The sequence below is a fragment of the Falco peregrinus genome, chromosome 14 (genome assembly GCF_023634155.1).
Source record: "Falco peregrinus isolate bFalPer1 chromosome 14, bFalPer1.pri, whole genome shotgun sequence".
Classification (NCBI taxonomy): Eukaryota; Metazoa; Chordata; class Aves; order Falconiformes; family Falconidae; genus Falco; species Falco peregrinus.
Genome location: NC_073734.1, coordinates 9,863,540 through 9,879,113, shown reverse-complemented (window position 1 = coordinate 9,879,113; position 15,574 = coordinate 9,863,540). Strand labels below are relative to the sequence as shown.

Genomic DNA, 15,574 nt, shown 5'->3' with positions numbered 1-15,574 from the left:
GAGCAAGTAAAGGATGCTGACTGAAGCAGGAGAGAGCAGAAGACAGAAGAAAGCAAGTTTCCTGTCAAAAATCAAAGTACCTAAACACTTGGATGATGAAAAGGCAAGAGACAGTACTCATAGCAAACTTATACATTCTCCTAAAATATTAATATAATTAGAGTACTTACTCAGATAAAGAGCATAGATCCAGTTTTGCCTTCTGACACATCAAGAAAATTGTGTTGACTGATGGAAACATTGGGTCTCAAATCAACAAATCAGCACAAAAATGTGGGGCCTTACTGTCAACCAAGCTATTAAAACGTAAGATACACACATCTCTTAATAGATCTATACCAAAGCAACAAATTCTTGCTCCTTTCCAGTGTTAAGTTAAGGTCATCCTGCCTAACAAACCATTTCATACAGACTCTCTCAAAAGTCTACTCTGCAGGCAATGGCAGATAACAGACAGCTGAATGACTGAATACTCTAGGTCATCCAAAAAATTAGATCAAAGAGTCCCTGTAGTCTATTGAAATGCAATTGCTTCCAAATCACATTGTGGTGTTCCAGGCTTGAAAGAATGGGTCACTGCAGTTTTATTGTAGAGAAGCTATTGCTAATGAAAGGAACAATGGAAAGATTAGTGCTACCAACCATATAGAAGAAACACCACTTTCAGTTTAATTGCAGTGAACAAAGCAAATAGGAAAGAAGGGCAACCAAGTGACAAAAGTAGTTGGTGCAAAGAGGATATAGAAGCTATTCACAAGGTTCTCTTGGTCAGAGCAGAGCGTCCAGACTTAACATATGATTACTGAATTTGGATCACAGTAAAAAATGACATAGTTGTCATTACAGACAGCTGACGACACACTTTTAAGAAGGCAGCCTTGCAAACTCAAAGACTAAGAATCCTATTGATAACTTGCCTGGGCTTCATTAGGTGCACGGAAAGTAAGAAATGGATACAGAGAAAGGAACAATTATACTTTATTTGTGATACCTACTCTGCAGGAGATAATTATAAGTAAAAGTTTACTTCATTTATCAGTTTAAAATAACAAATTAAAGTGAAATCTATTGAACCTTGGAACTGCTTAAAGGAAGACAGAGATTCTAATTGGTGATAATCTAAGTACTGCCATAATTAATTTGTTCATGCCACAATACTTACTCTCTTTTGATCAGTTTCTGGATCTTTTCTAAGTGAAGCTTACCAGTCATAACAATCTCTATGTCGAGACAGTGGTAAAAGATCCATTTCAGTCTCAGTTAAGATCACCACATTGTTTCTCTGTGACCTGAGGCAGACTTGAACCTTCCTTCTCCAGACAAGACTTAACAAGCCCAACTTCACTTAGCTCATAAAGCATGTTAAAAAACAAAACGGGACCAAATGGGGGAGATCACCCAAACTGTAACTGCTGTGTGTAGATAGAGCACTTCTCTTAGAGGAAAAGACAAGCACTGCAACAAGTGAAAACAGTTTTTGTTCTGAATAAATATGGTAAAAGCTAGCAGTTGTGAAAATCAAGCATCCACAGCAACAACTAAGCACACCTGATACTAACAATTCATCACTACAAACACAGCTCAAAAAACAAAAGCAAGCTTCATTTCATGGCACCTGCTCCAAAGTCACATTTGCAACTGTTCAAATGAACTATAAAATACTAATTCCTCTAACTTGCTGAGAAAACAAGTAGACCATTCAAAATATAATCCAGACTACTTCAACTAGTTATCAGTATTCAGCAGCTCTCCCTAATGAACAGTCTTCTCAAGTCACTGATTATAATTTCAAAGGAAACACTGGGTGTCTCAAGTACTCCTTTTTTGGTCCTGTCACACAGTTTAATAGCCCTTATGGACAAGTGCCTTTGCAAAACAGATTTCTAGAGGGTGACCCAACATATCCTCTGGACCTTAGTCAACCACAAAGCATACAGATAGCTTCATATACCTAACATGTAAATGTCACAGCCTTAATCTACATCCACAGAAGATTGCTGTGCAAGGGCTTAAGCCTAAAGAAACATCAATAACTATTAATTCTGTAGATGATTCTTCTGAATTACATCAGTAAAGACTTCTCTGCTGGCAATAAGCACTATCAAATGTATATTGAAAAAAAACATTTCTGAGTAATAATTTTTTTCATGAACTTGGATGACAGCCATAAAGGGAAAAAATGCAACTATAACATTTACCACATCCATAAGAGATCAACTAATCAAGAATTACAAACCCAAATAAAACTGGAATTGTCAAAGGAAACAAAGGGAAATTGGTTCATAACTCCTGCTGAGCTAGGAAATTCACCCTTTCTTAAAGCAGTTGACAAACCTGGGTATAATATTTTATTCTCACAAGCTTATGGATTGATTTATTTTTTCTTTATTCATAGTAATACACAAAGGCAGGAAGAGAATTTCCTTAAGAGCAAGCAAAAAATGTAGAAACTATCACAAACTATAACAAATGAAAATTGCTATGGGATAATTACTAGGACTACCAGACAGTCTTCTTGGGTTCTTTCCTTGAAAGACTGTGATAAGAAAAATAAAAGTGCATGATGCAGCTCATTGGCTATAACTAAACCTCTTCTGCTAAATGCTACAGTAACTAGCAGCATTACGATAATCACCAAATGGTGAATATCATACGATTATGTATCCTGGATATTGTATGAATTGCATACCTTCAGCTACTATTCCATGTATGAAAGTATTTTCAATGCTGATTTTTTTTAAAGAAACACTTACCAAGCCTACACATGTAGATATTGCTACTGAAGAGGTGCTATCATTCCTTATAAATCCCTGGTAGAAACACTGCTCAATTTCATGTTCCTGAGAATTTGAGACTCCTTCTTTCCCGAGTACCTGGACAATAAAACTGTTGCTTAAAATGGTCGAAGGTTTAAGTTCTAAGTGAAGTTCCTGTCCAAATGCTGAAAATTTGTAGTGCAAGGAACTCTTTGAACTCTGAGTTGATCTCTTTCTCCTAGTACTGTGCAAAACATCATGTGAAATGTACGATCCACTGGAATCCACTTTGACAGGTGTCACAAATACATAATCTGTAACGATAAAAAGTTAGCCATCAGCTCTTGTATCCAACAAATAAGGTAAGCATCATTCTAACATGGTAAGCATCAGGCTTTCACTATGGCAGGAACAATTTCCTCATTCAGGGAATGGCCCGAAAGCTCCGCAGGCTATGTGTGTATAGTCTTACCCCTGTAAGTCACACAGGCTCTCAAACTGTGTTTGTTTCCTTTCTGCCCCACTGAGAGGTACAGACTAACTAGCATAGCTGCGAACATTCCCACAATCGCTCTTCTGAAGACATTTGTCATCACCAGCAGATCTGTAGATTTTTCCCCTCCCCCTGTATTAATTGCTGTCAAATGTGAAGGCCACTCTGAGAGGTTTTTTTTTGCTTCCCTAAGAATCAGCAAATATTACATCACTGTAGGGGTAACCATGACTGAGACTTTGTAGAACTGTACCACTTGCTCAAATGGATTAAAGGATTAATTTATTAATGCCTTAACTGAGTGAGACCTCATCTCTTTGTAGTGACTTGATTAGACCGGGTTTCAAATTGTAACTGACCTTCAGCAGAAAGAGATTACATCCTACCCAATAACCTTTTGTCAGCCATTGCTAATTGCATGTCAAGGAAGTTTACTGTTTTGGACAAAGTATGTGAAAAATTACGAAACTATTTGTGAGAAGGCCAAGATCTACTCATAACCACCTAAGAAAGGAAAAAGATTCAGGCCACAATTCAGCTGGTTGTATAAGCAGGTGCCTAGCTTAAAGTATATAACCATTGTTGTTGATCAACCCATACAGGGATTACTTGTATCCTGGAAGCTGGGTCTGAATTTTACCATTTGCTGAGGTAGTAACTTTGCACCTATTCCTGGTTACATGAGTAATTATGCTGAATAAACTGCTTCCCAGCCCCATTTAGTGTTTGAGCTGTATTGCTCTATGAATACTTAAAGATGTCTATGTATTTGACAGTAAAAGAATTCATTTATCTTCCTAAATTGAAACACCACCGCTAAAGAAGAAAACCCACTCCTTGTGTTGTAACAGATGTTGCAAAAACTATCAATCTCTTTGCCTGGACAGACTTTATTGGTCACACGTTAAGCCAAAAACATAACCAGTGATAGGTTGTTTTTCCTTAGACAGTGGAAACAATACATCAAGAGCTTTCACTTTCCTCAAGTGGTGTTAATCAACGGCAGAAGCTGAGGACGTTAAGCAGGCTGGTGGCCAAAAAATGCAAGCAGCTGCTGGAGAGAGGGAATCCCCCAGCGAGGAGAGGATAGGGTGCAAGACGGTTTTCCTTTCTGCACCCTGGTGTGGTTCCCTGTTGTACTTTGTTTCCACTCACACCCAATAAAAAGCATACACTGCACTTCAAACTTCCCCAGGTCATCAGCATCTAAGTGTTAGTCTCTGCAACCTGGGAACAAACAGCTCCTGAGCTCTCACTCGGGAGTCTTTTCTCTCCAGGTTTGCTCTCCCTTAGCGTGCACTGCACGGCTTCTTCCGCTCTCCCACCCAAATCTTTTCATTACTTTAGTCTCATTGCTTCCATAACAGAAACATGAGGTTTTATTGTTGTGGCTACATACGCATTCATCTTTCTAAACACACATGTAAACGTGGGATGTATTTACCATCTCATTCATTTGCTTTGCTATTATATACTGTTCCTTTTAGCTTTTGCACACAGGGCTTAAAAAGTTAATATCTGCCCATAGTTAGCTATTTTACAGCAGCCAACTTGCTTTTACTTTATGTTCCCCGAACACCGTGGCTTCTTCCCTTTAAACGCTCAGTCCACCAAAAAAAGCATCCATGCAAATGTTCATATACACAGACAGAAAGAGCTATACAAACCATGGTTCAATTCACTGATGCTGTCACTGGTTAAAGTTGCTGCATGAGACATGCAACAGAGGCAGCACAGCTGAAGGGTCTGCAAGAGAAGAGAAAAAAAAAAAAAGAGAGAGAGAAAAAAAGGAGTATTGGGCGAGATTTACTTTACAAGGGAAGGCAGAAAGACAAGGCACCAGAAACTGTGCAGTAACCTGGTATGAAAGTACACTAGGTAACTGCAAAAGAAAGTGCTCTCGACCTGCCTTTACAGTGCTTCCAAGCCACAGGAGAGCCGGGAATTGCATGGATCTGCCGCTGAGAATCGCAACAGGTAAAGTCCAGACGACAAGCAGGAGACAGTCCATGTTCCGCCGTGCACCTGGCGTGCTACCTGCTCCCCGAAGCGTGCGGCGGGCGAGCCCGGATCCCCCGCATGGTCACCTGGGCTCTGCCCCGCAGCAGCTCCGGCGGCCGGCTCGCAGCGCCGCGCCCCCGCCGTGCGCGGCGGCGGAGCCCATGGAGCGGCGCCCAGGTGAGCGCGCCCTCGCCGCCGCCGGCGCGCACGCTTTAAGCCGCCGCCACCGCCGCCGCCGCCGCCGCAGGGCAGCGCTGCCTCCGGCGCCGCGTCTCGGCGCGGCCGCCGGCCGGGGGGCGACGCGGAGCGGAGCGGAGCGGGCGGGACCAATGGAGAGGCGGCGGGGCCGGGCCGGGCCGGGGCTGGCGGGCGCAGGCGGGGCAGCACCTGGGAAAGGCGGTGGCGTGCGGCCCCCCGGCCGCGGGGGGAGCAAGGGAGCGGCTGGGCTGAGCCGGGCAGCGCCGCTGCTCGCACACCTGGGGCGATCTGCCGAGATCGGGGGACTCCTCACCGCGGTAGGGGGGGTGCAAAAGTGGGGGGAGGGGGTGACCCACGGGCCTTCATCAGGCGGGCCAGAGTTTCTGTGATGATGCTGGGAGGAGCAGAGTCCAGCATTAGCCATTCCGCTTCCAAAGCACCATTCACTTGGAGAGAATACACGGTTATTTTCCTTCATCTTTAAAGGTAGCTGCGCGGGAAAGCAAGCAAACAAATCAAACGAAGATGAGGATGCCCGAGAAGAAAACACAGCTGTGATAGCCATGGCCAGTTACTAAATATTGCCCGTAAAGGAGCTGTCACACAGTGGCTCACATGTCTTGACCCCAATGTCGGTTCTGGTTATGCTTTCCCTTCTACAGAAAGCTTCAGTAAAGGATCCAAGATCTAAATAATCTATACGGAAACTGAAGTATTAAAGTGCATGGGACTGGTCCCAGCTGGAAATCAATACAGAACTTGTTTCTGATGGGTTTGGCTACACTTGGAGAAGTGTCCCTCACCTCATGATCTCCCTTTTTGTGCTAGAGGGGTTTCCAGTGTGTGTGTCAGTCCAATCTCACTCAAAATCTCCCTTGTCCCAGGTCACACCATGAAAATAAGTGGTAGCTGTGTCGATTTAAAGTGCCTTGCTGCTCCAGTTGGCACACAAGCTGGAGAGCGCAGTGGAAGCTGAGGTGAGCTGGAGGTCATCTCCTCTATCTACCTCCTGCACCAGGGGTTTCGTGGTAACTGGTTTGGGGCAGTGGATTAGACAGATCAGAGATATTTTCCCTTCTAAATCATTTTCTGTCTTTAAACATTAAATAAGTCCCCAGGTGTGGAATTTCTCCTTCACCTCTCTCTATTTCCCAGTAGGTTTTACATTATCACCTTGCTGAATATATTATGATAAAGTTTCAAGATCTTTTTGTAATAGTGCACCTGTCACCTCCCACTGAGTATGTTCAAATGAAATAACAAGTTTACGATGGTCCCAGTGGAGCAGAACACATAAAACACGCTGTGCGTTGCAGATAATAGGAGAAAAATACAAAATTATTGGGCTCTACGTTTATCATTGGCCCACAACACCCTGAACTTGACTGTTTTCGGTCGACTACCTGACTGCGTAGACTGACATTTTATTTGCTGTGAGGGGAGGGAAATAAATACAGTTCTCTAGCAATTACAAGAACGTTTAAGAAAGAAGACAACTTTCGCCATAAACCTAGCACCACTGAAGGGAGTTTTGCTCTTGATTTCTGTGCAGTTAAGTTTTCACCCTGGGGATTTATAGTTTCTGAGTATGATCAAAGGACAAGAAAAGAATGTGACATTGCTTTGCATGACTATAAATGACATGCATCCAAATCTGAGCTGGCATTAGGCAGGGGACCCCAGTCTTTCTTGGCCTGTATGCAGCAACATTGATCAGTTAATATGCTCAGACAACATCAAACTTTGCTCCCTGAGTCAATCAAGATCCCAGCAGTGATGGTCATAAACATCAGAGAATCCTGCAGGCAGCTCGTTACCATGTGCAAACATAGTTACCATGCAAAACACTAGAGAAATAAAGCTCCACAGCCAGCAGTGTAGTAAACAATGCAGTCAGAGGGGGTTTTTCCTCCCCCCACTCCCCAGCAATTCCCACCTCAGATGACCAGCAAGCATATATGCCTTCAGAGATAATCATTACCACAGTACAGTCTGCTACTGGACTCTTCTCGATTGTCCCTAAGCTGTCAGATCAGATGCTCCTAACACTTTTCATGCTTACCAGTTTTGTTGTGTTTTCAGTTGGTCTTTTTCTTCCCTTACTTGTTTCTATCCACCCATTGGCATTGTGTTCCACCTACATTTCTCCATTACCAGTGAATACAAGAAAGCATGGAGACCCAGCTGCAGCTTCTCTGCAGTACAGACAGTACCCTTCTTGGGGAGGGATCTCCAGCATGAAGAGATCACTGTGTGCCATGACCCAGGAAGTCAGGATTTTTCTCGTATCTGCAAGGGATAGTAGGGGGCTTGTTGCCCTACAGCAGCAGCGAGTTACTGCTTCACTATCACCTCATCAACACACTGAACCTCACAAGAGCACAGCCCCAGTTTCACCAGGGTTTCTCATCCACCCGCTCCAGACAGATCACACCTGCATGCAGAGTGTCCATTGGTTTGATGTCCAGATGCAAACACATTGCATGTTCTTGTTTCCACTTGCCAGCTTATCAGAGAAAATGGATTACTATTTTTAATAACTCTATTCTTTCTAATTCTGAATCCCTCTTTTCTCATGGATTTCTACTGAGTTTTTTTCCCCAAGAACTATGCTGTGGTGGCCATCGTGATAGAGTCTAGCACCGCGCAGAGCTCACATTATCGGTAACATGACTGACAGGCATGCAGAAGAAATAAGCCCTGAATTAAAATGCCATTATGTTTGTTTTGCCATCTTTGTTAAAGCAAATTCTTTATCATATGAGACATTTGTGACCACTGAGATGAGTGAATGACTCACAGGAGTCTGTTGTCTGACAGCAGTCACCTCTTCCTCTGTCAATCTAGATTATTTTTCCAGATATATTTGTACTAGAAATTAATGTGAATAATTTATATCATATTTTAATCATATATGATTGGATACCTGGAAGCAGAGCACTTCCAATGGGAAAATGGTGCAGTGAGGGCTTGTTTTAATCAGGTAGTCACATCATAGTGAGTGAATACGCATAGTAGAATCAGAGCAGATATGTTTTTTGCTAACTCAGCATTCAGTTTCTGCAACTGTCCATTCCTACTTGACCATTTCTGTGACTATTTCTTATAGAACAACATACTTGTGGGGTTATTCAGGATACATGTAAGCACTTCATAAGATTCTTCCAGCTCAATCTTTATGCTCTCTTTGTGTTTATCCTCATGAAAATGTTTCAATCCTGTGAAGGACAGAAGCCCTTTGCCTTCATTTATAGTGAGTGGTAATTAACCACATGCTGGGTTAAACTCTTTGCAGAGAAGTCTTCATGGAAGCCCCTTTACAAATGATAATGACCCTCTTTAGAATGAGCTGGTAGTTTTCAAAACCCATCAAGTTCATCTTTGTTCGAAGTTGAAGAGGCTTCAAAGTGAAGTTATGCTCCAAAGTTGGTTATGCTCCATACATACCACAACTGCTAAGGATGCTGTTCTTCCCCATTATATTTGTCATTCAATTATCTCAAGGTATTTTGTGAGTTTATATAATTTGTCTAAAGAGTTCAGCAACCATTACTCCATTGTAGCAGGACAAAACCTCTAGTTGAACAAAATACCAGCAACTCGAAAAAGAACTCATGGAAGGGTTCATATAGACTAAGTATAGTTTCAGGGATGCAGTCATCTGGTATCAAATTCCATTTGCATGGCTGTCTGTAGGTTATCTAAACCTGCTCAATACCATACAGTTTAGGAAGAGGCTAAAGCCTTTCAGCTGGCATAAATGATCATAGCTCCTCTATCTGGCTGAGCTACCAAACCTGAGAAGATAGTCTACTCTGTCCTTCCTGCCAGAAAGATCCCTTGTGCGGAAAGGAGATTGTAAACGAAGAGTTTGTGACATACCTCCCTGCCATAGGGAGCACCTCAGGTATGGTACGGGGGCACAGCTGGAACGGAACACATCCTAACAGACTAATGGTCTGAGGACACTGGTCAGGTTCCCCTGCAGCTGGAACAGCATTAGCACTTGCTCTTTCTTGTACAGAGAAGGTTGATAAGGTACTAGACAGTATTGTAATGCCTACTAACTGCAGATCCACTCCTACGCTGGATTCTTCCCCCCTCCCCAAATTTTGAAAGGCTGCTGTCATAAAAAGAAACAGTAAGAACTTCTTTGTTTACTTCTGTGAAATCTGAAGCCAACTACAGCATTGTCAGGAATGGAAAGTGCTCGTCTAGTGTGTTCCCATCTGCATTTCTAAGCAGTGTTCAGTTTATAATATGAGCTACTATAATAAAGTTGCTTCTGCATGATGGCTAATTGCATTCTTCAGTGACACATGACATGGGCTATACGATGTCACTGGTTATTCTGTTTATGGGTAACTATATTTCAGCTGACAGGGAAACTGTGTAACAAAAATATCTACTGGTTGACTTAGTGTGGTTCCTCCATTAATTCCTGTTCCTTAAGGGCCTGAAAGTTCACAGAATAAAATTCCACTGTCTCACCAGTTTCTGTATTAAATTCTGCTTTCTGCAGAAGCCTCAAAATGTGGTGTTAGGACTAAAGTTATGTCCTCACATAGTCTCTAAACCCACAGTTTTCAGTTTGCATCGTATAAATTCTGGTGAAATCCATGCAATAAAGAGTAATCTCTGTGGAATAGGTTTTCACCACCATTTACAGTAATATTTTCTGTCAATAAGCCCCTAAATTCATTTCACATAGCTTTTTAATCACAGCCACTGGAAAAGGAGCTTGATCCAGCATTCCTGCTGTAGCCTAACTCCCAACGAAATCAAAGAAACACTGTTTACATTTTTTCCTCACCCAATTTGCACGTAGCACTGGGCTGTTATAGTCCCAAATAAACGCTTTTGATTACAAATATTAAACACAATTTTCTGCTTACATGCATTTCTCTGTATTGCACAGCATGTCCATCCTAATTTGATTAGTTCTACACATTTATTTGTGCTAGCTGGACATCCTACTTTCTGGCATGGAGTATGAAGTTCCAGCTATCCTGCTGACTTGTTACCATTGTACTTGCTCTATCCTGCGACACACGAGATTTGGGCTCAGGAGCGGAACTAAAACCACCTCCATGCTGGGTGCTTACGGCTGACATACAGAAACTTCACAGAGCAATGTTCTGCATTTCTCTTGCAGTTGGTGCTGTAGGCTAATGCTTAGATTTTAGAAGAGATTAACTGACTTGCGTTTCTAGTGTCACCAGCAATTTTTAAAGGGATGGGGGGGCAGGGGGGAGACCAAGAAAGCAAGAAAGAGAACCTAAAAACTTGACAAATAGCATTCATTTGGCTTGGATCCAAATGTCACAAGTTGCTGCCACAGTGTCCAGACACACTCTGTGGCTGAAAAGTGAACAGGGCGAAGCTGCAGCTCAGTACATGGGGGCTCTGTCACACCCAGACCAAAATTAAATGAAAATGTCCATCACTAATAGAAGAAAAATAAAAGCTGTCATTGTGGGTGGCCCAACTAAGGCTTTGCAAGCACTACATTTTAGAAGAGTTTTCCTGGAAAATTGCCAAGAGTAATTAAAGCACAGGTACCTCCAAACTCACAGAACTCTAATAAAAACAATTATGCAGTTTATAATGTTGTGCACGTGCCAAAATTTGTATTTATACAATGGATCAAAAATGGCACAGGAGAAACCATGCAGTCCAGCAGGTTCAAAGATCCACTTTAAAAATGCTTTTTATAAATACTGATTTGCACTATACCCGGAAGGCTGTGTAGCCTATGGAGTCACAAAGACATATTTAAAACCTCTGAAAATTACTTCTAAGACACTAGTATTGGTTTCAGACAGACTTTGGCATCACGTGCAGGAAGGAAAGCCCAGTCTCTGTTACAGCCAGCCAGCATCTGCACCCCAGAAAAGGAAAAACCAGGCCAAGAAAGAAAATCCATGTGGAAGTTTCAACCTCTGTCTTCCATAATAGGAATGCATGAAGTTACTCCACTCCCAAATGGCATTGGGATGAAATGGTATCTTACTTATTTCTTATTGGTTCCTCTTTTCATCTCTGTGAACAAAACATACTTGTTTCATTCAATGGAGCCTACAAGTTGTTCTTTTCCCCCCCTATTCCTAGCAGCACTGCTTCATCTCACCTAAGCCTGTAATATTATCTTCCCTTTTAATTTTATTTCTGGACTGGAAAGGTAACTTCTGCTGATGTGACTTGTTCCCACAAGTGCTAGCATCACTTTGCGTTGCTTTGTAAGATAAGATCACTGATGAAAATTTTCTTGCTTGTACCCAGTTCATTTCAGGGTGGAAGTCTGAGTTCTGGGATGAAAGTTTCAAGTGCACTCTTGGGGCTCAATTTTCCAAAGTACCACAAATTCACAGCTCCAGCTGAAATCAGGAGGAACTGAACCTGCTCAGTATTTCTGAACATGAACCCCATACTCTTTTGAACAACATACCCTAAAAAGAATATTGCTGGGAAGATTTAGTCTTCAGTCCCTTTTACATGTGTTTCTTCTTTTATTTGCCATTAATTCCATGGGCCAAGCAAAGAAGAAAATTGGCTTCTCTCTCCTCTGAATTTCATTATTTGCAGATTTTTTTAATACAAGATAATGCTTCTTTGGCTGGCTCCTGGGATTCCTCTATTAAAAACTTCCCTCCCTTTTCACATCAATGAGCCTTTGTTACTTCAGCCTTCTCGCTGGGAACATAGATTGCATAGAAGTTCAGGAGCCTTTTCAGTCCCTTCTGTGTAACAGTTGCAGTTTCCCCACAAATAGTTTGTTTTACCATTTTCAATTAAGTATCAGCCCATTCCCTATGAAAATTAGGTGCTTTTACTTCTGGTTCAGTGTGTGTTCATCTTCCCTTTGTTGTTGGCTGCCCAGACCCACCACCTTCATCTCTTTCTTACTCAAAATGGACCTCTCAGTGGGAATTTTAACTACAGCTTGGCAATCAAACAGGAGAATGTCTCCCAAAGAATTATGGAGCTGTTCCATATTTGCTTCTATAAGAAAGAGCTTACAGCACCATGCAATACTATACAAAGGCAGCGTTGTCCAATAAATCTGCATAGATACTCTATTTGCTGTGTACTGAAAGACTTCAAACTCTTGTACCATAACAAGAGTGGGATTTGTGTTAGACATTGGAAAGCTAGCTATATCTTTTGAGGGACAGATTCTCATTTTTTGTAGGCTATTTTGCACCACAATGGCGGTGAGCAATCACTTCCCTGCTTTGTGTAAGGGTATTAACTCTAAATATTTAACTTGCTTTATACTCTTTCCCGAGGAAAACAAGGCCCTCATGACTTACCTTTTATTTTCTGCAATGAAGGGTGTTTTTACCACTATTTTTCTTACCAAAAGATGATGATAACAGATGAAGAATATGGTAGCACTAGTTGTACAGGATCCCTTGAGCTAGGTGCTGAACACATGCAGAACAGAAAATTGGTCCCTATCCCAAGAGCTCAGCTTACAGTTTTTAATTTACCACAGCCTTCTTTGCATTCCTAATTTGCAAACAAAACTATTCCCTGACTGTGGTGTTGATTTCCAAAGTGATTTCAGCATGTTGAGGAGTCAAACAGTTGTTTTACAAACTCAGTGTTGCATTGGTTGCTGTGACAACATTTAATAATATCTTACTGTGAGTGTGTACTGAGTGGAAAGTGTTTGATTTTTGTCTATTTTCAGTAGAGATGGATGTTGGGAAGAAAAAGGAATGAAATCATTTTAGGCTGTACGCCTGTAACATTGAAATTAACAGCCCCTCTTCAGCTGAATTCAATAAAGGTAGAGTTGGATATTTATGGTGGCAATTCTGAACTTGCACAAGCATTCTAGTGGAGCACAAATGTAAAGGTATCTGGTAGATTTAAAGAAGAGGTCATTTTTAGGCATATTACAATAAGAGAAACGTAACACAGAATATTCATGAAAATCAGATTCTTGCAGGTTGAAGCTTTACTCAGCCAACCCTTATTTATGAGTCTAATGCCAGGTATGTTCATGCTGACTGGGAGGTGCCTTATAATCAAAATCCTACCCTTCCTCTCCTTTAAGAAATACCAAATACTGTGGAAGTGGTGTTGTTTTGCTCCATGGATGAACTCTTCAACAGTGTAACATTAATAAAAGTGATTTCATGGCCTTTTCAATCATTTTACTGTTAATGAGAGCAGGGGTTTTTAGCTTGAATTTAAATGAGATTTAACCTGCCTTGGCAACACAGACACTGCAACATTGTGCTACAGCTTCATAACCAGAAACTGAAACTGATTAGTCTGTTTGAGGGTAACCTGATTATTTTTTACCCATGCTCGCAGGATAATTTTACTGAGTTGCATCTAGCAGGAAGAAATGCGCTGACTTCAGCTCTGCCAGGCCAGCTAGCGCTGCCTGCTGCCCTCATAGTGTGAAATTGGAGTCCCACACCGCATGATGTGTACCGGGATATGCACAGGATCTTTCAGATGACTACGGAAGGCATCGCATGTCTAGGATTTAGTCACAGTCAAGCAAAAACTATTTGCAGTCAGAAGTCTACATGCTAACATCTACAACTTAAGTTACCTTGGCCTGTTTTCATGATCCAGAATAAAACAGAACTGAAATAAGCAAAAAAATGTGACAGGTAAAATATGAATTAGATTGATGAAGTACTTCTATTTTTTATAATCTATAATAATCTAAACTGCAAATATTTTTTTTTCCCAGGATCCACCTTTTGTGTCCATTTGATTATATATATGCACTTGTGGCTTGCTCATTTGCAGTCACACGCTAAGGGTGTCAAAAGCAGCACAATGTAAATGCTGTTCTCATAAGTAAGATTTTCTGAGTGCAAACTGAGCAAAATGAGCAGTTTATTAAGTCTCTGTTTTCCACATAGATTTTTTCTGAAACCTGCCTCTTCACAGTATAGAGACAATGCAATCTGAAAGCATATTGTTTTGGACAAGGGCCAGCCATCTGGGAATCCTTCACAAGTACCTGAAATAGAAGTAAGGTAGGGCATATTGAGGTGAGCAGCTTCCAGATTTTACCTGAAAGCTCTGTAGGTGGCCTAAGGCCACTTGAATCTGATCCAAAACAGGCACCTGGCTCTGGCCTGGATGCCTGCCAGTTTCATAGCATATTCTATCCCTGAATTATGGTGTCTGGACTTATTTCATGGCTTATTGTTGTATGTCTTTTAAAACTAATTCCTTACTGAAAGATGTTTGAAATTCAAAGCTTTCTTCAGTTTCCCACTTTATTCTGGAGCTGCAGACACTTGCCTTACTAGGTCCAGGAAAACCCTACTCTAACAGTTCACTAAATAGAGCTCAGTGCTTTGGTAGTGTGCAGGTTGTTGTTCTTGGGAGAAGGAAGAAAAGGAAGAATGGGGGCTTGTGCTGTGTCTTTTCCTTGCCGATAAATATGACAACGTATAACCTTTGTAATATCAGAGTTTTCACTAAATGCCTGTGCTGCTTAACTGCCAAAGCACTTTTTTATAGCTATAAAGGGAGCAATCTGCTTGCAGCGATTAAAGCTCGGTTGTTTATCAACTACAAATGTGGCTTGTATATGCTAGCCCCTGAATTATCACAGTGCTTTTATTACAGCTCAGTCTTTCATATTTCAGTGAGATTATTCTAACTTCTTTCTTATGGGGTGCCTTGAAGCAACTCTACTATGGATCTTCATGACTACTGGACTTTCTTGGAACAGCAAGTCAGACTTTTTAATACTCCAAAAGGAGAAAAGAAATCTCTTAAAATCCAAATGTGAGCAGTATAGTCGATATTTCCTCCACAGAGGAATAAAAATACTTAAAATACTTAAGGGAGAATTTAGCAGTGTGTGATACACGTAAATATGAGAACTTTTCCCTGTGAACCAAATGTTTAGCTTTGGATGTTGAAATATTTTATGTGGAAAGCACTACAGGATTTCTCAGTGCTACAAGGGCAGCTTAAATGGTAATGTATTCATCTTTCTTCTCCCTATCAGATCTGTCAAAACGGTTTGTATCTTCATGATTTTGTATAACCAGCAAATCTAATCCTTACCAGATGCCTGGACTTCATATTGCAGTGTTGCATATTCTTAATGATGCTGCTGTCTGCCCATCTTAAT

General features: G+C 41.3%; 1 protein-coding gene across 1 annotated transcript in view; it reads right to left on the bottom strand.

Annotated features, from left to right (window-relative positions):
- Nucleotides 1-5,538, bottom strand: part of ADAMTS18 (ADAM metallopeptidase with thrombospondin type 1 motif 18) — a 79,865-nt gene extending 74,327 nt beyond the window's left edge. Inside the window, exons 1-3 of the mRNA XM_005241420.4 lie at nt 5,159-5,538; nt 4,917-4,995; nt 2,754-3,070 (exon numbers count right to left, since the gene is read on the bottom strand). Of these exons, the coding sequence (XP_005241477.2) occupies nt 2,754-3,070; nt 4,917-4,995; nt 5,159-5,260 (498 nt within the window). The 5' untranslated portion in view covers nt 5,261-5,538. The remainder of the gene's footprint in view (nt 1-2,753; nt 3,071-4,916; nt 4,996-5,158) is intronic.
- Between the last annotated feature and the right edge of the window lie 10,036 nt (nt 5,539-15,574).